Source organism: Chaetodon trifascialis, chromosome 14 (genome assembly GCF_039877785.1).
Source record: "Chaetodon trifascialis isolate fChaTrf1 chromosome 14, fChaTrf1.hap1, whole genome shotgun sequence".
In the NCBI taxonomy this organism is placed as follows: domain Eukaryota; kingdom Metazoa; phylum Chordata; class Actinopteri; order Chaetodontiformes; family Chaetodontidae; genus Chaetodon; species Chaetodon trifascialis.
In genome coordinates, this window is record NC_092069.1 from 24934066 (window position 1) to 24955498 (window position 21433).

Genomic DNA, 21433 nt, shown 5'->3' on the forward strand with positions numbered 1-21433 from the left:
TCAGGAAAAGTGATTGGAGCTCAGAAGTTCGCTCTTGATCTTGGAACCAGCAAAGGAACCAAAAAGATTTTTATCCATTTATTAGCTTTTCCAACACTTTTAAGTAAGCCTCCGGTGGAACTCTACAGCACCTGTCAGAGACAAGCTAGTGAACACTATGGAGCCATTAGCTGCTAAAAAGCCAGATATTTTCCTCAGAAGCTGGTGGAGACCAAACCAGAGCCAGAGGGAGGGTGGAAAGTGTGCCTCCTCAGGTGTGACTTGAGGTTAAAGTAACTCATGGAGGTGTCCTTTAACAGCAGGCACATCCTGGTTACTGAGTTTTTAAAAAGGACCAGCAGATTTTATCTTATACACACCAAAACAATGCAAAGTTTTGTCCTTTTAATAATTAGATTATCCATACTTCACATTACTTTCTTTGATTTCTGCAGACCTGAAAGGAGGAAACTCCAGGAAAGTGAGTGAAAGTCACTGGTTACCTGTGCCTGCAGGTGTGTGTGTGTGTGTGTGTGTGTGTGTGTGTGTGTGTGTGTGTGTGTGTGTGTGTGTGTGTGTGTGTGTGTGTGTGTGTGTGTATTATAAAGTGTTAAAGGAATGCCATTGGACTGAGTCATGAGTGCAAAGCTGGCCTCTCTGCTGGCAAACTGGTATGAAAATGAAAGACAAACAAAAGGAATTAGAGTGTGAAACAGTCTGATTTATTTCTAAGATTATCTTTCTAATTTCATTCAACATGAGCCCTTCACCACCACTGAGTAACATTTAGTGTTTAGATCATTTACTTTGTGAACAAACATCAATCATGTGGATCATTTCCTTTAACATGTATAACTGTGATTTTTTTTCAGTGTAAATAAGACCTGTTTGATGGATTCGTCAGTGCGCAGTTACATGTTTGTGCAGGTGTGTCCGATGCTGAAAATGATAATGAAATTCCCCGTCAGACGACTAAAAGCATCCTGGGAGAGAAAGTCATTAGGAATGTGTCAGGGACATTCCCCACTGCCAGAGCACGGGGACGTCCTTTATCCAACTGATTAAAAGAGCTGGACATTCCCCCTCAAATCCAACAAACCCACACAGTGAACATCACATTTTTATGATGCAAGAAGAAATAGATTAAATCTCTCTGGCTGAGTTCAACCCCAGCGAATGCCACATAAGGGCTGTTATTTTCATAAGTTTTGAATGTAATGCAAACCAGATCAGAGTCCAGTTTCAAGAGAGCTTTTATCCCAAAATTGCTCCAATGAGGAGCTGAGTCACAAAGAAATATAAAAACAACAATATGAAAGTACCAAATGTAGAAAGCTTGTGTATAAAAAGAATGAAAAATGAAGATAAAGACATAAATATGCAGACAGCACAGTATATAAAGCACAATTCTGCAGTAGATACTTGTAGATAAAAATAGAGTTGTGATATTAAAAAATGACAATAAGAAGACTCAAAGTTTAGCGGCATGTTAGTGTCTCCATGTGTTTCTTTGAGCTAAATGCTAACGGCAGCATGCTAACACGGTCACACGTAACGTTTACCAGATAAGATTCGTTTTAATATATTAGCATGCTAATATTTGCTAATTGGCACAAAGTACAGCCGTGGTCGAGTATTTGAGTATTTGAGAAACAGTAAAGTTGACCTGATGATGGCGCTAGAGGGAACTTTGGTATCCCTGAAGTGATGAGAGCTGGTCCTGTGGAGGACATGAATGTCTTTAAGATGTTTCATGGTGGTCCATCCAGAACAGTGCTTAATGAGATACAACAGTCTGGACTAAAGTGGCGACAGACTGACATCAACATCCTCCACACAGATTTGGACTGAATCTAAATAAATAATGTGGAATTATGCAAAACTGTCTTAATGTTGTATATACGTCAAAACTGCACAGATTTTAAATATTCATTATAGAACTTGTGTTTTTCCCTCTTCTGTTTCAGCAAATTAGCTGGAGCTCTCTGGGAAAGGACACGCCTCTTAGATCAGACACCTTTACCTGAGTCACCTGCACTGACCGCAGCGTGGACGCATTTGTCTCAAACAGGAGCTTAACCGGCTGCAGCTGCTGCTCGGACGGAGTCGTTGGACGTCCTCAAACATGAAAAAACAAGTGACATTTGCAGGAAGTCAGACGGTCCACAGGCTCCACCAGGACGAGGCCTTGCCGAGGTAAAGGCATGATTTCATTTCACTGCATGCCTACAAATAATAATGTGTCCTAATTTGATATTTTGACCCATGCAACGCTTTCATGTTGCTCTGTCTGTTGCAGCGTTACCGGGATGAATGAGTCACAAATGGGTAAGTTTAAATCCTGCAGAAAGACTGTTTTTATCCAGAATCAATGAGTCAGCAGCGAAGGGAAGTACAAGCAGAAACGTGAGGAAACTGAAATAATGCTCAGCCTTTCATTCAGCGCATTGAATCCACTGTATTCTGTCTGTTCTGGCGTCTTTCTCTGGGTCAGGTTTCAGATGAGCAGCACTGTCTCCTTGTTAAATTAACAAAACATGCCAAGTGTCCTGTCTGCTTTGAAACCCAAGAGGCAGGTTTTCTATCGGGGACACAGCAGCGTGAGCGGATCAATGGAAAAGAGAGGAAGGTGACACCTGAACCTGACCCGGGTCACGCCTGATGAGTTTCAGGAAGAAAGCTCTCGTGCTGCTTCTCATTAGAAACTCTTTGGTTTGACACTTTAAATAAGCCCACATACAAGGCTTCAGTTCGGCCTCACGTACCAAATTACAGCTGACGCTTTGACATCTTTACAGGCCAAACGTCACCTTCAGGGTCACATCTGAGCGTCGGGTATGGAGCCGCTGTACTTCTGGTTTATCAGCATACAGACACTTAATGAGAGATTGTGAGTCCAGAAAATAATAAATGTGGAGAGGCCTAAAAACAGCTGGATGGAAGCACATCGACTGACCTGCGTAAAGGTCTCAGCGTGCTTCACACTGATTGTCTAACAATGCCACAGTGGAACTCTTCAACGTCCCAAAAGTTGTGTCTTTTTCTTTAATTCACACAAATATTTCTGTCTGGATAGACGAGAGAGTATTCGCTGAGTACTAATATATACTGTACACGTTAATGTGTCTTGGCCCTATCGACAGCGGCAGGCTTTGCTTTCCCGCCTTTTTGAGAATGGCAGCTCAAAACCATCTGATCTTATAGGATGGTGTGACGCCACATTTGATGAGTTTTGGACGTCTGTTGTTTGTCATCATTGTGATAACAAACAGAAATACGTGATTATGGAAAAATAAGTTTCAGAAAAGACCATGGTTTGGGTTAAGATAAGCACTCTAACTTATGTAAGACAGATAAATACTTTACTTAAGGATGAAAGTTAAAATAAGACTTTTGGTTTTCCACAGGACATGAGCAGCAGTCTTCTCGGTGAAAGCTGCTTGTGTTTATTTGCCTTTTTTAATGACATTTGTGTCTGAAATGACCCTCGAAAAGTTGAACGCAGACAGAATTAAATGACAGAAACACCTTGTGATAACACAAAATGACGTGTTATTCATCCACCGCTTGGCTGTGAGAACAGGCATAAACATGTCTGCAGTGTTGCATTTGAAGCATACTTAAACCTTCAGGTCCTGATGTCCTGCCTCTCCGCAAACACTCACTGGGACACAAACCTGTCCAAACGTCTGTCTGTGTCCTCTCAGCGTCAACAGATTACAGCAGGAAAATCAACAGACCTCCGGCTGCGAGACACGTGAAGACCATTCAGATCCCCAAAACCATGAGCGCAGCCCCGTTTCTGAAGGTAAAACTGTGACTGTGCTCTGTGTTCACATCACCGTCCACTGTGCTGCAGCGTCTGTGACCTCTGACCTCTGACCTCAGCACGCAGCACTAACACCAGCCCAGAAGGAGTATCTGTACACCATCGCAGCGTCGCACAGCGCCGCACACGTCCGTCACCTCATCACCCAGCACTACATGAACGTGCTGCACAGGTGCATTCGAGCAGGTGAGAAGAAAGGCTCGTCCAAGCCTCGTTTGTCCTGGTTTTGACCAAGCCGAGCCTAATTTTACATATTCTTGTGATGTTTCTGTGGTTCTGGTTCCTTATTGGCCCGCAGAACATGTATGAACATGTATTAATGTGTGAAAGCAACTCTGAAAACCTTTATGGTCAGACATGCTGTCCATCAACACCTGCTTGTTTTCATCCTATTTACACGCCTGCTTTCTGTCTCTAAACTGCTTTTAACACTAATTTGATCGTGGCTCTGTTTGCAGGCCGCAGCCCTGAAGGAGACGACCCTGCTGGGACTTCTGTCGTCCCACCGAGAACCAATGAGAGCGACAACCAGCGATCGGAAGTTTCCTCTCGGGCGAAACACAAGGAGAAGATAAACACTAGTGCAAGGAATGCTGGGAAATCCTTTCTTCCAAAAATCCCAAACAGGCGAGTGTGAGACAACAGATATTTATACTAAAACATGATAAAAAGGCACATTTTCAAGGCGATTAGAGGAGAAATACATCACTGACTGTAAAACTGTTTCTGTTCATGCAGTCCAAAGACTGATGGCTTAAAAAGTGTCAGAACAGGTTTTAACTCACTGACATCTGACCTTTGATTAACACTGCAGGCTTTCCAACACGTCAGCATCAAAACAAAGAAAGATGAAGAAACGCACTTCATCACCCTCACTGAGGAGAAGAAGTCCGAGAAGTGAGTCAGCAGATTTTCGCAGTGAAGGGAACGTGTCTGTAAACTCTCTGACGTGTTGTATGTAGAGTATCCGTGTTCGTCACGTTTAGGTGGTTGAATGTTTTTGTTTTGTTGCCAGGAGCCAGGATCCGGCTGGAGGAGGAGGAAGAGGAGGAGGAAGGACTGGACGACTCTCTGAGTTCACTCTCTATAGGAGGACCAGATGATGACACTTTGTCAGATTTGTGGCGTTTCTAGGTTGTAATTTGATGAGACAATAAGATTTTGGTGACCTCTGAGCTCTGGTCCTGCTCACCTGCTCAGGTGAAATACAGAAAACAGGTCAAAAACAGCAGCAGCTCAGTCTGCAGTGTCGTCAGTGCAGCAGACAAAACTCTCTGAAAACTCTTCATTTTCAGAGTTTGTATCAGCGATAAATGAGCTCAGAGCTCACACACACACACACACACACACACACACACACACACTGTTTTACTGCTGTTTAAAGCCACAGCTGATGTTATTTCTCCAAAAGTGACTGAACATTTAGATTCTTTTAAATCTCTTCGACTGTTGGGTCCATGTGGTAAAATAAGCTTAATCAGACCTGAGATTAATATCTATAATAATATATAACAATAATATATCATAATATCTGAGAAGTGAGCTTCAGAGCTTCATGTGGGCAAACAGAACAAATCCAGCTTGTTGGAGAAGGTTTGACATTCAGAAAGACAACCAGCATCTGTGTGTTTTCGTGCCAAGACACATCTCTGGATCTGTATTAATGAGCGGACTTGAATAAATTAAAAATGTGTCTCCTGCCCCGCCTGACCTTTCATCTATAGTGCTGTTTTATTAATGTTTATCATTGTGAGGCTGCATTTATTTAATTTCTGCTGTTTTAATGAGTAACACGTCACAGATCTGCTCCTTCACTGATTGTTAGTGAGTTCTGTATAATTTTATGCTCCTAAAGAGCTTTTAGACAAAAGAGTCAGCATAATATTCTGATTCTGTCGCCTTTCGAACAGTTACTTACCTGCTAAAATAGATTTTCTGGCAGATATTTCCCACCATGAAGGTCTAAATGATGTTTCAAAGAGTTCTCTGTGGGGACTAAACACTGTTCTTCTAAACACTTTTCACTAAAAATGGTCCAATCCAACAATACTAACTAAAAAATGATGTAATCTCCCTTTAAATTATATAATGATGTTGTTAAAAACCCAAACATCACCAGAAACTAAACTGCAACGGTTTCCTGTGACCTCTGTGGTAATTCAGGCTTACAGCACAGGACAGTATTTATTTTACACTCTGAATTCCACCATGTGGCTGAACGCTCGAGGACGTGTCCATCCAGCTCTCAGTCTTCACTTTCATGGTTTAAGACAAAGCCAGATGTTGACCTTGTGTTAACTTTCATACAAACCGATGAAACTGAAACTGAAACAAAGAGAGGAAATCTCGATGCCGCAGCTGGCGGTCATGTTTTATACCGCAGCTCGCTTCCTCACAGCCTCGTGCACAAAGTCTGACAGTCAGGTTGAACATTCGAGGACAGACTGAGGACAGCAGAGTGGAGGCTGTGATGGCAGCAGATCGATGCTGATGGGTTTGGAGGGAGATGTTCAGCTGACACATACAGCTGAGGTGTTTAGGCGTCCACATACTTTTGGCCATTTGGTGAAAACATTTGGTGAGTTTCACTAATGTTGACAATGAGCTGGAAGAAAATTCTGGGAAATTTGGGATCTAACCCATCCATCCAATTATTCCAGTGAATAATGTCCAGGTAGAGACACGCTGTCTTCACTTACTGTAGAGGCTGTCTGTCCAGAGCAGTTCAGGGGACTGATAGAGACAACAACAATCACCAGAAGATCAGAATCAGCTCAACCAATCAGCTTCTGCTGGACTGCAATGCTTCAAATATAGATGCTGCAGAAAAGAAGCTAGACGGTCAAACGTGGACACGCATGTTCAACCCGACGCAGAAGACCTGAACGATCAGCAGTCTGAAGGTGATTAGTCACCAACTAACCAACCAATCAGAAAACAAACATTATGGTGACGCAGTGAAGCTGAGCTTTGACCACCAAATCCTGATGATGTCATCGTTGAGCCAAATGTGAAGAAATCCCTCCTGAGATGTCACGTTCATGAGGACAGGACAGCAGATGCTCCATCAGCTGTTTGCAGCATCAAATAAACACAAGTGTGATTATTCCCGATAACATTTACGACAAAAAACAGCTGATGAAGTGAAATTAGATCTTTATTGTGGGGAAGAAATGAATGAAAAAAGGCCGACTACCTGAAGCTAAAGGCCTGTTGTTACATGTGCAGGACATGGCGAGGGCGAAAACAACAAAAAAAAGAAAAAGGAAAAGAAAATGGCACCAAATAATTCTGTTGATAACAAACACATGTGACATTATTGCATTCTCTACAGTTACCAACTGACAGCTTGGATACAAGCAAATGCTGATGACATATAAACAATATAATACATTGATCTTTTAGAGTTACGTTACTGAACAGTTTGTTACAGCATTACCGTCGTGGTGACTGCAGGGGGGCTGCTGCCCCCTGGTGGAAAGGAATGAAACGATACACTGAGCCACGTTAACCCAACTCCTCCTCCTCCTCCCCCTCCTCCTCCTCCTGCCGCCCTTTAAGATTTCTTGTACTCGATTCTCTCTACCTTGACGTCGTCGCCGATCAGCTGATAAACGTACGTCACCACCGTCGACGCCTGGATGTCCATTAATACAAAAGAGGGGATGATGTTGCTGTAAGGAGAGAAGACATATGTGTTTTAGGTCGAGGCTCTTCCTCCACTCCGGACTGCCTGTAATCACACTCAGTCTACTATTACACCTGCACACCTGAACACCTGCACTGTACGTCGCACCAAAGACGATCGCAAACATCTCAGAGTGAAAAACATCCACAGCAACGTCGAACAGAAAGCTCCAAAACGCTGCAGCTGAGTTTGTGAAATGTCATTTCTCAACGCGACGAGCAGCATTAATAAAAAATCCAACATGTCCACCGTGTTTGGGTTTGAGGCAGAATCTCACAACCTGAGCACATGAAACCTGAAGCACTTGTACAGATGTGAGAGAGGAAACATGTTTCTACTGTAATCTGCATAAAAACAACTCTTTGTGGTCAAAGTAAGATCTTATTGTCGACATCTTGCCCACAAACAGTTGGAAGCTTTCGGTTTTGCCATGTTTTACGCTGTTTTATGATGATGATTTTTGATTTTGTTGCTAAGCTAACGTGGCTACTTCTGTAACGCTGAGAAACTGTGAGGACGTTCAGCCTCATTGGAAACCAACTAAATAATGAGTAGCGTGTTTGAGGCCGGTGTGTGTTTAAACCGCAGTGTTAGTGCGGCTGACGTACGACGTCCGTTCTGCTCTTGTATCCTCGCTGGTGTGTGTGTGTGTGTGTGTGTGTATTATAAAGTGTTTGCCAACGTTAGCCTGCCAAGTTATGAGTCTGATGAATTATGTTTCATTTCACATTTCGTCTGGTTTGAGGATGTTGAGGTTTCTAATACAAATAATCAGTTTCCTGCTTCTAATTAACTCACATGACAAGAAATCTGATGTTTTATTATCGCTGAGAAACGCTAAAAGACTGAATGAAGCCTTTGTGGGTGTGTCGGCGCTCCTCTACCTTTCCAGTGCGCTGTAGGCTCCCGTGGCCGAGCCAGGGTTGATGTAGAACTTGTTTTCGTTCTCGAACGCCTCGAACTTGTGTGTGTGCCCAGAGATGAGGATGTCGACATCCAGCTGCCTCTGGAGCAGCGCCAGACTGGCCATGTCGCCCCACGGGATCACCTGGTGACCGTGGATGAGGCCGATCTTAAACTGGCCCACCGTCACCACCTTCTGCTCCGGGTAGTTCAGGTTCTGAGAGGAAAGGTGAGAGCTGTGAGGTTTCTGCACTGTTTCCATGTGAAAGAGCCTTTCTTGTACTAACACTCTTTTCTTGGTGATCAACCACTGAAATCTGCGACGTGCACAGGTTTACACAGGCACGACAGAGTGAATGAGCTCTTCAATGTGGATGTTTCTATAAACTGTGAAATAGGAAGTTAAAGCTCAAAGAGGCGAGCAATTAGAATTCATTACACCACAATTAATCTCCAGCACTGGCACGAGACCAGTATCCATCTTTCTTTCTGTAAATATTCAGCCACATAAATTAGACTGCTTTCCTGTCAGTGGCCTCTTGTTTCAAACTGTAGAATAAAGTCTCTGCTGTTCTCTGAAGCAAAGCGTTTTGCCTCCAACACATTGTTAAATACTTAACAAGAAGCTGAAATCTCTGTTTTGCACCCACACTGACAGCTCTATTAAATTAAATAAATTAATGTGGGGTGTAATAAACACAGATTCTCTCATTGTTGTCTACAAACACACACAGACCTCGTCGAAGTCTCCTCGGACTATGTGGACGTCTCCGGCGAGGGTCTTCAGGTAGTCATAGCTCTCCTTGGTGCAGAGGTTGCCTGTGCAGAGAATGTGCTGGATCTTCCCCGGGACCAACAGCTTCTTGAACTTGGCTGGCAGGGTGTTGCACCGGTGGGGGATGTGCAGGTCACCTAACACCAGGACCAACTGACAGCATCACAGACACACAGACGAGTTAGTCGAGCAGCGACGAGCCTCGGGGGGGCTCAGGCTGTGCGACGCAGCTGAAGGCTGACGGGATGTGGGCCGAGGACGGAGCTCAGCTGGACGCCACAGATCAGCCGACACAGACTCCACCAGAGCTGCTTTCCTCCTCACTTAGTTATTACTAAACGGTCTTGTATCTTGTCTAAAACCAACAAAATAACATCAAATTTTATGTTACTGCCTTCGAGCAATAACCTACTGCAGATTAATTCAGCACAGTAGGTGAAGAGGTTTAATCCATGAAGCTCAAACTTGTCAACAAGCAAAGTTTGTGAGTACCAAGCTGAGTTATTAAGTGTCTGAATTCAAACTGGGCTGTGAACGTTACGTCTGGCACGACCTAAAAAAGCAGCCAATGGAGGAAAATATGGATTGAATGAGCTCAGCTGGATTTCAGACACTTAGTAACAGATGAAGAATATAAGAGCAGGAAAATCATGTTTTCACACAATGAGTCAACAGAAAACCAACAAACTGAAGGTTTGAACTAAACATAAAACCCATAAATAACCTTAGACGTCCTTTGGCCAGCAGAGCGACGCTGTGGATGTTAAATGTGGGAGGATGTTACAAGTTTGGTGAGAGACAAACCAACATCTCAAGGTTTTGTCCTGCACCGCATTTCAGGTGAGCTGATCAAACACCAGGTGAACTCTGACACAAACCAGGAAACGTGACCGACGAACAGAAGCTCAGTGTTTGAAATCACAGGAATATTTTTGGTCACTTCTTACAGATGAACTGTCAAAGCATTGACTTCATGACAGCATCAAAAAATCTGTCACCAAATGCAAAACAGCAAACTTGAATTAGTCAAATCAGGATATCTTATTATTTCTGAGGTGGAAAGCTTCGGTTCATAACGTCTTCCTGTTTTGAAAGAGATGAATCACTCGTAAAGATTCCCAAAAATGAATTACGTTAATTTGAGAAACGTTCCTCCACGTCTGCCTGAATCGTTTCAGAAGTCTGTACCGGGTTTGAAATCTAATACGGGAGCTTTAGGTTTCCTGTTCTGACTAATTTCTGGAGTATTTTGAGCAGATAAGCAATTTATAGCCGAGAGCAGGTGGAATTAAAGCATGGCGGCCTGCCGGGCGCCACGTCACGACACTGCAGACCTCCACAGCCGTGCAATCCCCGTCCCGTGTTAGTGTGGCGGGCAGAAGAGCGAGCAGAAAACAGGGATCCAACACAGAGCGAGGGCACTTACCCGGTGACCAGCCTGGTTGATTGGAGACAGGCAAGGAGGGGTGGTAGGCGGGGAGGGGGTGAGACAGGGAGAAAGGCAGGATGTGCATGGAGAGAACGAAAGGAGGCATGATCAAAGATTAAAATAAAATAAAAAAAAAGACAAGACAGAATTGGGACAAAGGAAAACTGAAATTAGAAATTAAAAAGTGAATGGATTGAGTAGACAGATATTAATCATTGTAAAACAAATAAGAAAGAGCTACACGACAATATGGCTGAATCAACTGTTAATGGTTAATGGTTAGTGGTGATGATAAAGCAAATATACAGTTACGCCTGACTGAGTGGGAGCAAATGCAAAATCATGTGCTGACTGGAAATCTGTTAGAATCAATCAACAGCTTAGATTTTAACTGCATCTAAACGTGTTGTTTGCAGAAATATCTTCAAATTATCGTCCAACTCATTATAATTCCAGACAGGAAGGACAATGAATGAATTAATGAAAAGCGTGTATCTGCAGTCATAATGCGCAGGTTTGTCTAAGTAGTAATCTTACCTCTGAAATCATTGAAAGTTATAATTGGTGTTAACGAGTGATAAACATCATTAATGCTGCACAGGAAAAGTGGCTCATATGAAGTAGCTGTTAGCCTGTTAGCCTTGCTAGCTAGCCGGTTGGCAAACAAGAAAAAGTAAAAAATGTCGTGATATCAATTAAACAGACAACAAGAATGTTTGCAGAACAAACATGACAAACCGAAAGGCCAGCGTGCAAATGAAAAGAGAGACTTCGGGGGTGCTTGTGGCTTGTTCAACTGAATTTGGGGGGCTAAACTGTTCAGCTGTCATGTGATCGCTGATCCAACTCGGAATGAAGCTTCACTGAAAACCCCAAAATTGTGACTGTGTGGACGCGCTGAAACCATCATGTCGCTCTCCTTACGTCGACAACTAATCTAAGACAACATCATGGAAGCAAAGTGCTAGGACCGCGGGCTGTAAATGCGGGAAATCGTGGCCTTTTCGCCATTTCATACTCACCATCTTCTATTTTGCTGTTTCTGCTAATCAAGTTGAGGAAGCGCCTACGCACGTACGGCGTCAAGCCGTCAGCCAATGAGAAAGGGCAATATTAGCGTATAGCGTCAAAGAAGACATAATACTTCCCTTTGTCCTTTCAAAATAAATCAATGAAATGTAGCGTCTATGGTAATTGAGGAAAATTACATGAACAGCTATAACCTGCTCTGAAAATAGATTGCATGGTTAATATTATTTATTATTGTAAAAAGTCTTGCAAATGGGCTACATGAAACTTCCATATTTGATATCTTAAAGGACTTCTGCATCATGTAAACAAGTACGACGAGAACGGACGTTTAGTTGAAAATTATACTGCCACCGGAAATTACAAAATTTGTTGTGTTTGTTACCTTGACAGTGGTCGGTAAAAGCGACGTGAGTAGCAGTATTTCGCAGAACATTCGAGAGGTAAGGTGCGAAATAATTTGATCACGTTTTCCGAGGCTCATCCTGACGTAGATTTCACACTGATGGTCGTATATCCACATAGAAATTTTAGCTAGCTAGGCAGGGTAAAGAATACGACTTAATCATAATATCTTCACCCAACCGCGTCGACAGCACTTGGCTAGTGACTCTGTTAGCAGCGGGACGTCAGTTGGCTTCGCTTTAGCATCTGGCTCCGACTATTTCCTGGAGTTCTACGTTACGAGCGACTGCCTTTATAACATATTTTCGGCGCACTTGTACTGAGATGTAGAATTTAATCATATCACTTCGGATATCCGTATTTTTATGAACGCATAATGTTATTCGAGATAATATGGGGAAATTTGGTGATGAAACACGTGTAACGTTAACTTTAGCTAGTTTGCTGGCTGTCGCCAACATGCTAACGGTGTTATATAACGTTAAAAACGCTTGACATAACGGAACGTTTGAGAACTGAACTGGCCTTGTTTAGCGTTAGCTCTCACAACGGTTATATTGTACGTGACGTTTGAGCCGCCCACCCAGCGAACGACAACGGCTGTCACACCTGATGATGCTAACGTTAGCGTTTTAGTCCGCAGTTTGTATGAATAACAATAACGTCGCACTTCTTGTCCTAAAGGTCCCCAAACTCCGAGGACGTTCCAGATAACCCACCTCTTTCTCTGAGCCTGACACCTGCACTGTTTGGACGCTTTAGGGTGTTTAACTGTGCATCTTTGAGAGCCAAAAAAATCATTACGGACCCTGCTGCAATCAATACAACACCAGCACCAGCTATCGACCACCGTTCACTGCGGCTCTTGGACGATCAGCGTTGTGTTTATGTCTTTGTTTTGCGAAAACGGTAAGTTGTGGGAACAATTTGTTGCATATTCAAAATGTTAGCGAGATATACGATATGTGGTTATGTTTTCTCAGAACGAGTGAGGCGACAGAAGGCGTTTTTGTGAAATATTACACGTTTTCTGTGCCTCGATATCAAAATGGCGTCTCCCAGTCGCCTCACTCGTGTGCAGTGGCTGTATGACGCACTCTGCACCAAGCTGTCAGCTAGGCTAGCTAGCCTCCCTCTGAAATAGACTCGACCTCTGCCCTTCTGAAGCACCTCAGCTGTGGACACTGCCAAACCAGCAGTGAGTCATTTAATAACGTCGAATCACACTGGCGTAGCTGAGGAAATAAGAACTAACGCAGATCGGGTCGTCGGTATTAAAGGCATCAGCGGGGGGAGAGTTTGCTTGGCAGCTGCTAGGCCTCCTGTTTTTGACCTATTAACAAGAGAAGGCCTGATGTGACTAAAGCCAGAGGCCCTCATGTAAAACAAAAGGCTTTCACAGAGCAATTTTCCTCTGTATATGGCCACAAAAGCATCCAGTTTAGTGGCTGTCTCTTATTATTATTCTGTGGCTGATCTATCGTCTGTGCTCACTGTTGCATCACATGGATTTACTGGTTTTGGTTTTTGCCAGCAGCATTTTGTCACTTTAATAGAGCCTTTTTATATTCATAATCTGTCTGGCAATGTAGGTATTTATGCTCAAACTTGTTTCAGTTGAGAAGTATCTGTATAAGGGACTGTGCAGTGTCCCCGGGCTCTCTCTGAGGTTTGGCATATGTCATAACTCAGTCTGCTCTGGTTAAACAGTGACAGTCATGCAAGAATAATTTTGCACCACAGGAGTCACTTTTATTATGTTCTTCTGAATTGTGGGTTATCAAGAGTTCATAACCACGTTTAATTACTAAATCGATTATATAACCAGGCCTGTAACTACCACTTATTTTCATTTTAATTAATCTGCCCATTTCCTCAATTTGTCTGACCAGCGATCTGAAAGCCCAGATACTGAGTTTGCTCTCATACAGAGCTAAGACAGCCAGCAGATATTTGGATTTAAAACCAGATTAGAGATATTTTTCCCTATGAAAGGAAATAATAATAATACTAAATCAGTGATCAAAATTCAGTAAACATATTTGATAGTGCATACACACATACGTTACTGAGAAAACACCACTAACTACCTGAACGCCATTCAGTGAAGTTGGCTGGAACACATGAAGTTACTGTTATTCATCTGAAATTAAATATTGATGGTTTTTGTCCCTCTCCTCTTTCAGAGCTGTTGCGCAGCCGTTGGAACCTGTGTGGTGGAAATCTAGCCTTCAAGCAAGGAGCTTGCGGCCACAGCGGCACAGCGTTTTTCATGTCAGAGACCGAGCGCGCTTGCAGTCGTTTATGTCATCCCCTCTTTTCCAGACAGAAGATCCCGAAAAATCCCCAACCAAGATCCTTTTATCTTACTGATAGTGCTAACATCCAGCCAAAATGTCTGTCAACGTCAACCGCAGCGTGTCAGACCAGTTCTATCGCTACAAGATGCCCCGTCTGATTGCCAAGGTAAGAGCTCGCTGCCACGGGTTCTTAAGTCTGAAATAACAGCTTCGTCATGCTGACTTTAACGGAGCAAAGTTGCCTGAGAAATAACCCCGTCCCACACTTTGGGTTGGGTGTTGATGCCTCCTCTGTGCGTCTCCTTATCTCGTCCAGGTGGAAGGCAAAGGGAATGGAATCAAGACGGTCATTGTCAACATGGTTGATGTTGCAAAGGCACTGAACAGGCCTCCAACATGTAAGTAGCACCCTGTGTAGCACCATCCTGTCCGTCCTCTTTCCTCCGCTTGGCTGCTTTAAACCATGATCTGTGGAAAAGAGATCGACCAAGCAGCAGAATTATTCTGAAACTTATATCTGTCTTTTAGCTGCTTTCATGCTGCGTTTCTCTTTGGAAGCTGTCTTTACATTTCTCCCTCCTTTGTCTCGTTCTAATTTACTGTTTAACCAAACAGTGTGAAGGGATTATGTAAAGCTGCTTTAATGGAAGTCAAACAAACTAAACTACAAAAGCAGCTTCCTCCTCATCGTCTCTCCCACAGACTGTTCAAGCTCAAGTCCTCCTCTGTTCACAAAGTAACCACGTGACTGCTCAGACATGAGGAAATGTCATTTTGATCGTGATGTCTTTAATTTTTCATGTCTCTGGTTGAGACAGGATGTTGATTTTAATGAATTCCAGATAATCCGATATGAACACAGCACAGCTAACTGAGTCCACACTGTGTGTCAGCAGTGAGAGACAGGATTGTTGGACACAAATGGCCAAAATTGAACTGCTGTACTGAGACAACCACTTGAGTCTGTTTAATAATTTCTTTTTTGGGTTCAGGTTGTTATGGCAGACAGTTAAAGGGAGGATACTTTTCATGAATCAGAGGTTTTTACAGGCTGAGATCAAATAAAAGCAAACGAAAAGGCAAAATCTTCCTGAATGTCAAAAAACCTTTTTGATGACTGATGTTTTCCGATGGGACTGATTTCTCATTTCATTGTGACATCTGGTGTCTGTTCTCATCCTCTCTGCAGACCCGACCAAGTTTTTTGGTTGTGAACTCGGTGCTCAGACCCAGTTTGATACCAAAAACGACCGTTACATCGTCAACGGATCCCATGAGGCGAACAAGCTGCAGGACATGCTTGATGGGTTTATCAGAAAATTTGTGCTGTGTCCCGAGTGTGACAACCCTGAAACTGATCTGGTAAATATTTCCCAGCATCCGTAACGTACATCCTGTGAAGATTAAGAAGCAAACATGACAAATGTCCTAAGGTTTAGATGTGATGAGGTTCGTCTTTGTCTCTTGCAGCATGTCAATCCCAAGAAACAAACCATTGGTAATTCCTGTAAGGCCTGTGGATACCGTGGCATGCTAGACACCAGACACAAACTCTGCACGTTCATCCTCAAAAACCCGCCAGGTGAGCTTTAGCTCTTTCTGCCAGGCACGGTGGAGGTCCAGGTCCTCTGGGGCTGAGCCTAATGGGAACTTCTGCTTCTCCCGTAACAGAGAGCACTGACAGTGGATCCGCGTCTGTAAAGAAAGAGAAGGAGAAGAAGAACCGCAAGAAGGACAAGGAGAACGGCTCTGGCAGCGGAGAGGCTGGAAACCAAGACAACTTCGATGCTCCTGAGGCTGTGGTGGGTTTCCTCCCTTCACCAGGTGTCCTGCTCGTCTTTCTGACCGAGCAGGCTGCAGGGTCAGGCCACTGGAGTCTCTTTACCGCTGTGACAGTCAGACGCTTGTATAAACAGATGTGGGAGTTTCCCAACAGCAAACACACCACCTGATAACAGCAGGACAAGTGCTGTGTTTGCTTACTGCTGGAGGTTGAAGAAAATGTTCCCCGTCTTGTGCTCGCTGAGGTTAAAGCCCCTGTGAGCAGCTGACTGTGTTAACCTCTCCCGATCACGCCAACCAGCGCTGCGTTTGATTCTTCTTCATCTGTCCACATTAAGCTTCAGCAGCGTTTCCCTCTGCAGACGCTGCAAACAAACTTTTTCAGTTGCATAAAACGATTGGGTCGTTAGCCCCTGAGTCGTTTCCAGTTTGCTTTTGCCCAAAGCCTTTAAACAGCAGGATTAGTCTGCATGAATAAACGCTTCCTTTCTGTTCCCAAATGTTCCAGAAATCAGCTGTTTGTATTTACTGTCTGAAAGAACCTGCAGTGAAAACTTTAGGAGCAGTTCTCACCTCCTCCACACTTTCTCTCCATCTGTCCTCCCTGCGTCTGGTCCTCAGGATGGAGATGACGACGATGAGGACTGGGCAGAGGAGACCACAGAGGAGGCGCAGAGGCGGCGAATGGAGGAGATCAGCGACCACGCCAAGAACCTCACGCTCAGCGAAGACCTGGAGAAACCCCTGGAGGAGAGAGTCAACCTGTTCTACAACTTTGTGAAGGTGAGTTTCCCTGACTGGATTCAACGTTCGACTTCACTCACAACATCCAGCCTGTACCTCGTCTTCAAGATTAGACCAGAACGAGTTCTGATCGTCTGTTATCACTGAATTACTCTTTCAATCGGTCAGTAAAATGATAAGACGACAGATGTCCCTGATGAGAGCCAAAGGAGGGAGGAGCATTTAAAGTATTTATGAGCTGGATGGATTTATTGAACGTGAGTGAAGCAGTTACCAGCAAATGTTTGATGTAAAGTGAATCACAGCACTGTTCGACACGATCAGTAAGAAAAGAAGGAAAGTGTGGACATGTGGAGATTCATGTAAACTACGAGCTTCTCACGTCGTCACTGACAGAAGAACTCAGAACACGAACAGAACTCCCAGAATACACCTGGTCTTCAGCCTCACTGCTTTCCTCTTCCAGCAAAAGAAGGAGAGCGGAACCATCGACGGAGCTGATAAGGAGATCTTGGCGGAGGCGGAGCGTCTGGACGTGAAGGCCATGGGCCCCCTCATCCTCAGCGAGCTGCTCTTCAACGAGAACATCCGCGACCAGATCAAGAAGTACAAGCGCCACTTCCTGCGAGTAAGCTGACTGTGTTTGGTTGTCAGGGGTCTATTTTTGGCCCGGGTGTGATTTAAAAGCTGTCACCTGAGCTGAGCTGACAGTACTGTCGCGCCTCTTGAGCGTCGTCGTCGTCTCTTGACTGTTTTCTGGTTAAATTTCTCTTCAGTTCTGCCACAACAACAAGAAGGCCCAGAAGTATCTGTTGGGAGGTTTCGAGTGCGTCGTGAAGCTGCATCAGGTCCAGCTGCTCTCCCGCGTTCCCATCATCCTCAAAGACCTGTACGACGCAGACCTGCTGGAGGAGGACGTCATATTCGCCTGGGCGGAGAAGGTGGGGGCGTGAGAAGCATCAGTCAGAGGTCAAAGGGCCAAGCTTTGAAAAGAGAGGCTGAAACCACACCTACAAGCTTTAAGCAGCATCAGTTAAGATTTAACGATCATCAGATTTAAGGCTTCTGAGCATTAAACTTCTTTTATGTGTTTGACCTTTAATGTCACTAAACATGAGCCAGTTCTGCTCGTTAAAACTGAAATTCATGTTTTAACAGACGTCTGTGGAGAAAATGTCAAATGTTGGCGCTGCCCTCCAAAAACCATCTTTAGATGAATGTCTGAGTTCACTGTCCTGATTCCACTCCTGGAACTTTAAACTGCCTTTAATAGCCGTGCTGCTTATTGTCACAGTGTGATGTAATTTCCTGTACGGCAGCGAGCAGCTAATTTTACTCGGAGCGCCGCCTGTAATCAGGCAGTGAAGCTGCTGACAGGAGGTGTGAGAAACGCAGGAGGTGTAGTGACTCTGTAAAGCACCTCCACTAATCACGTGGATTAAACGTGTCGCCAGCCGCGGCGTCGCGTTTCATCGGAGCTGCGAACAAATCCAACTTTGTTTTTGTCCGCCAGGTTTCTAAGAAGTACGTCTCTAAGGAACTTGCCAAAGAGATCCACGCCAAGGCTGCTCCTTTTGTCAAATGGCTGAAAGAGGCGGAGGAGGAGAGCGAGGGCAGCGAGGAAGAGGAGCTGGAGGAAGATGAGAACGTGGAGGTAAGGGACAGACGGACATCTTTGTTTTCCGCTCATGTTTGTCTGACGCAGGCAGCTGAGCTGAAGTGACAGTCTGAAGTGTCTGCGGAGTTTGATGCCTCATGAAAACCAACCTGCAGCGGATTTATGGCACATTTCATCTTTATTCTAAACATCTTTAATCTAGAGAAGCAGGAGATTCTGTGAGCAGCTCTAAAAAACAAACAATGTTTGTTTATTTATGAATCTGTTGTGGTTTTTTTTTTTGAACGTGGGAAAAAATGTTGCTGTTAATGAATTTTTAAACTGAACTTTTCTTTTCTGGAAAAAGCACATGGTGCATAATGAAGCAGAGTTTTAGGTCTTGTCTGCGGGGATCCTTAAAGACCAGAGCTGGGCGGCTTTGTTTGTTCTGCCGGCTGAAATGTGAAGTACTGACAGTCTTTGCTGAGTGTCAATGAGTCACTCGTCTCCTCTTCATCCTCCCATCAGTCACTGGGTTTTTGTTTCCCGTGCAGACTCAGTGCAGCTGCTCTGGTGTAAACGTTTTCTGTTGAATAGTGAGGAGCGTTTTGTAGGAAACGCACTCGATGTGAGTCCATCGTATCTGAGCTGGAGTCCCGGCCGACGGTGTAAATCTGTCCTCTGTCCTCAGGTGGTGTACTCGTCCTCCGCCCGCGAGCTCAAGATGGAGACTGTGAAACCAGACACACCTGAAAAGGAGGAGGACGACATCGACATCGATGCCATCTGAGAGACTGATGAAGATGATGATGATGATGCTTTTCTTGTGTTGTGGCTTTGACTCACGATGCCCCGTACGACCCAATTGGCCGGCCTCTCCCTCCTTTACTCACCCCCTCCCCCACCCTCCCCCCTTGCTTCGTGGCATGACTTAACGTAGCGCTTTACTTGCTGCACACTAACTGTCGTTTCAGATGTATTCAGTTGATGAAATGAAGTCGCTTTGGGGATTTTAATCATGGGTGTTTGGGCATCATTTTGACTGCACTTTTTTTTTTCTTTTCTCTTTTTTTTTCCTGTATTTTTCCAGTCAATAAAGAACGAATGTTTTGCTATCCACCACACTCGATGGTTCATATGATGACGCGTGAAGAGACGAGCAGCCTCGTCTGGTTTGTCCGAGACTCCAAATCAGAGCTGAAATGATCAGCTGACTCTGACATTTGACACTTTTCTTTCTCTTCTGTCGCGCTAACGGGAGCAGATCAGGACTTCAATGTCAGACTCGTTCAAAGATCACAGCCTGAGAGGTTCGACGTCCACCTGCTTCAGTGTCTGCAGCTCCGTAAAAACAGCTGGAAATTCAGGATTTTTACTTCTTACAGTTCACATCAAAAAGTGTCAGATGGTGAAGAAACAGGAAACAGCTGAGGCAGAAAAGGAAACTCAGACGTGACAGAATATTAGCGGTGTTATGTGTGAGATGAAATTGAGATTTTAAGGAACGTGAAAGTGGATTTTAATCTTTTTTGGGTTGTGTGGAAACAAACAGACTTTAGAAATTGTAAAAGTGTCTGTTGGTTAAAATGTTTGGAAACATTGTGAAGATAGTGAGAAATGTGGTCACGAAGTGAGCCTTCACCATGTTTGTTTGGTCCAAAGCGCCACATTTTTACAAATACATTCAAGTCCTTCAGAGGAAAAGCAGCAAATTTGAACTTTTGAAATGTTTTTACATGAAAATGACTCAAAATAGTTTTCTGCTAATTGACTAATGAGCTGATCTATTAATCATTTCAGCTGTGCTTCTATAACCTGTTTGGTATTTTAATATATAACAAAAAAGATTTTAAAAGCTCACCTTGTGTTTTGTGGGCAAAAATTTATATATTTATAAAGTAACAGTCAGTAACTAAAGCTGCCTGGTGAGTGCAGTAAACAGCAGAACATTCTCCCAGAGTACTACAGTACAAATACTTACAAGCACCTACAACTTGTATTTGAGTAAGTATCCTTAATTACATTCCACCGCGGTGTTGAAGTAACTACTGACACGCACAGGTGACATTTTAAAAACTTAATAATATTAATGATATATATTTAACTTAATATTCTAATTTGTGGAAGTATAAATCCAAACGCAGTTTTCTTCTGGAGCGAAGTGAATTCCCACAGAGACGTTTCCTCTGACCAATGACGCTCCTCTCGGGACTCTCTGGACCAATGAGATAAGGTCAGCCGGTTTGCTCACTTCCGCCACCCGTTCAGCTGGACACACTGAAGCTGCGTTCACGTGCTGTCGGAAATGTAAACACTATCCTTTGGACACATCAAACCTGACAGTAGGTGTGCTTGTTTGGGGCGGCAGTTGAATCTCAGCTCGTGGCAATTTCTTTCATTTGAGAGCATCGTAATTTAAACGTCTGTGTCTGTGGATTATTTAATAAAAATCACATATTCTATAACTGTTATCTGCCTATGTGATGGTCTGATGATGGTTTTTAATTGCGGTGGAGAATAAATCCTCCAGTCCAGCCCAAGAAATACCAGAATCAGCTTTGAATGATAAATTATACATTTTGTCGTTTAAATAGGCTATTTTTGATGTGTACCTATCATCATCATCATCATCATCATCATCATCATCATCATCATCATCATCATCATCATCACTGTCAAACCTGAACTGAAGCACCCTGTGTATGGACTCGTGTACATACACGCTGATCTTCTTCTTCTTCTTCTTCTTCTTCTTCTTCTTCTTCTTCTTCTTCTTCTTCTTCTTCTTCTTCTTCTTCTTCGTGTAAAGTGGATTTCAGTAGCAGCAGGTCAACCTGAAAACCAAGCTGTTAAAATGAATATTGTGAGACAACAGTTCACTGCAGCTACAGTGAAATCCATCAGTGATGAGAAACACTGACTCAACAGCTTCTCGAACATGGAGTTTAAAATGAAGCCTTCAAGAACGTTTCA

General features: G+C 43.7%; 2 protein-coding genes across 4 annotated transcripts; one reads left to right on the forward strand and one right to left on the reverse strand.

Annotated features, from left to right (window-relative positions):
- Positions 1-6947: 6947 nt before the first annotated feature.
- On the reverse strand, positions 6948-11709 carry vps29 (VPS29 retromer complex component). The gene is made up of 4 exons (XM_070979727.1): positions 11626-11709; positions 9136-9327; positions 8381-8616; positions 6948-7482 (listed from the first exon to the last, which is right to left on the reverse strand). The coding sequence occupies exons 1-4, from the start codon at positions 11626-11628 to the stop codon at positions 7365-7367; spliced, it is 549 nt and encodes a 182-aa protein (XP_070835828.1). The 5' UTR covers positions 11629-11709; the 3' UTR covers positions 6948-7364.
- Positions 11710-12003: 294 nt separating this feature from the next.
- On the forward strand, positions 12004-20938 carry eif5 (eukaryotic translation initiation factor 5). Of its 3 annotated transcripts, none has more exons than XM_070979725.1 (12): positions 12004-12080; positions 12722-12946; positions 14224-14503; positions 14654-14735; positions 15527-15699; positions 15808-15919; positions 16009-16139; positions 16741-16902; positions 17330-17491; positions 17640-17804; positions 18377-18517; positions 19152-20938. In XM_070979725.1, exons 3-12 carry the CDS (start codon positions 14432-14434, stop codon positions 19248-19250), a joined length of 1299 nt encoding a protein of 432 aa, XP_070835826.1. In that variant the 5' UTR covers positions 12004-12080; positions 12722-12946; positions 14224-14431; the 3' UTR covers positions 19251-20938. The 3 variants fall into 3 exon arrangements, with proteins under 3 accessions (XP_070835826.1, XP_070835823.1, XP_070835824.1); XM_070979722.1 differs by having other exon boundaries at positions 12004-12075; XM_070979723.1 differs by lacking the exon at positions 12004-12080 and having other exon boundaries at positions 12386-12946.
- The last annotated feature ends 495 nt before the right edge of the window (positions 20939-21433 follow it).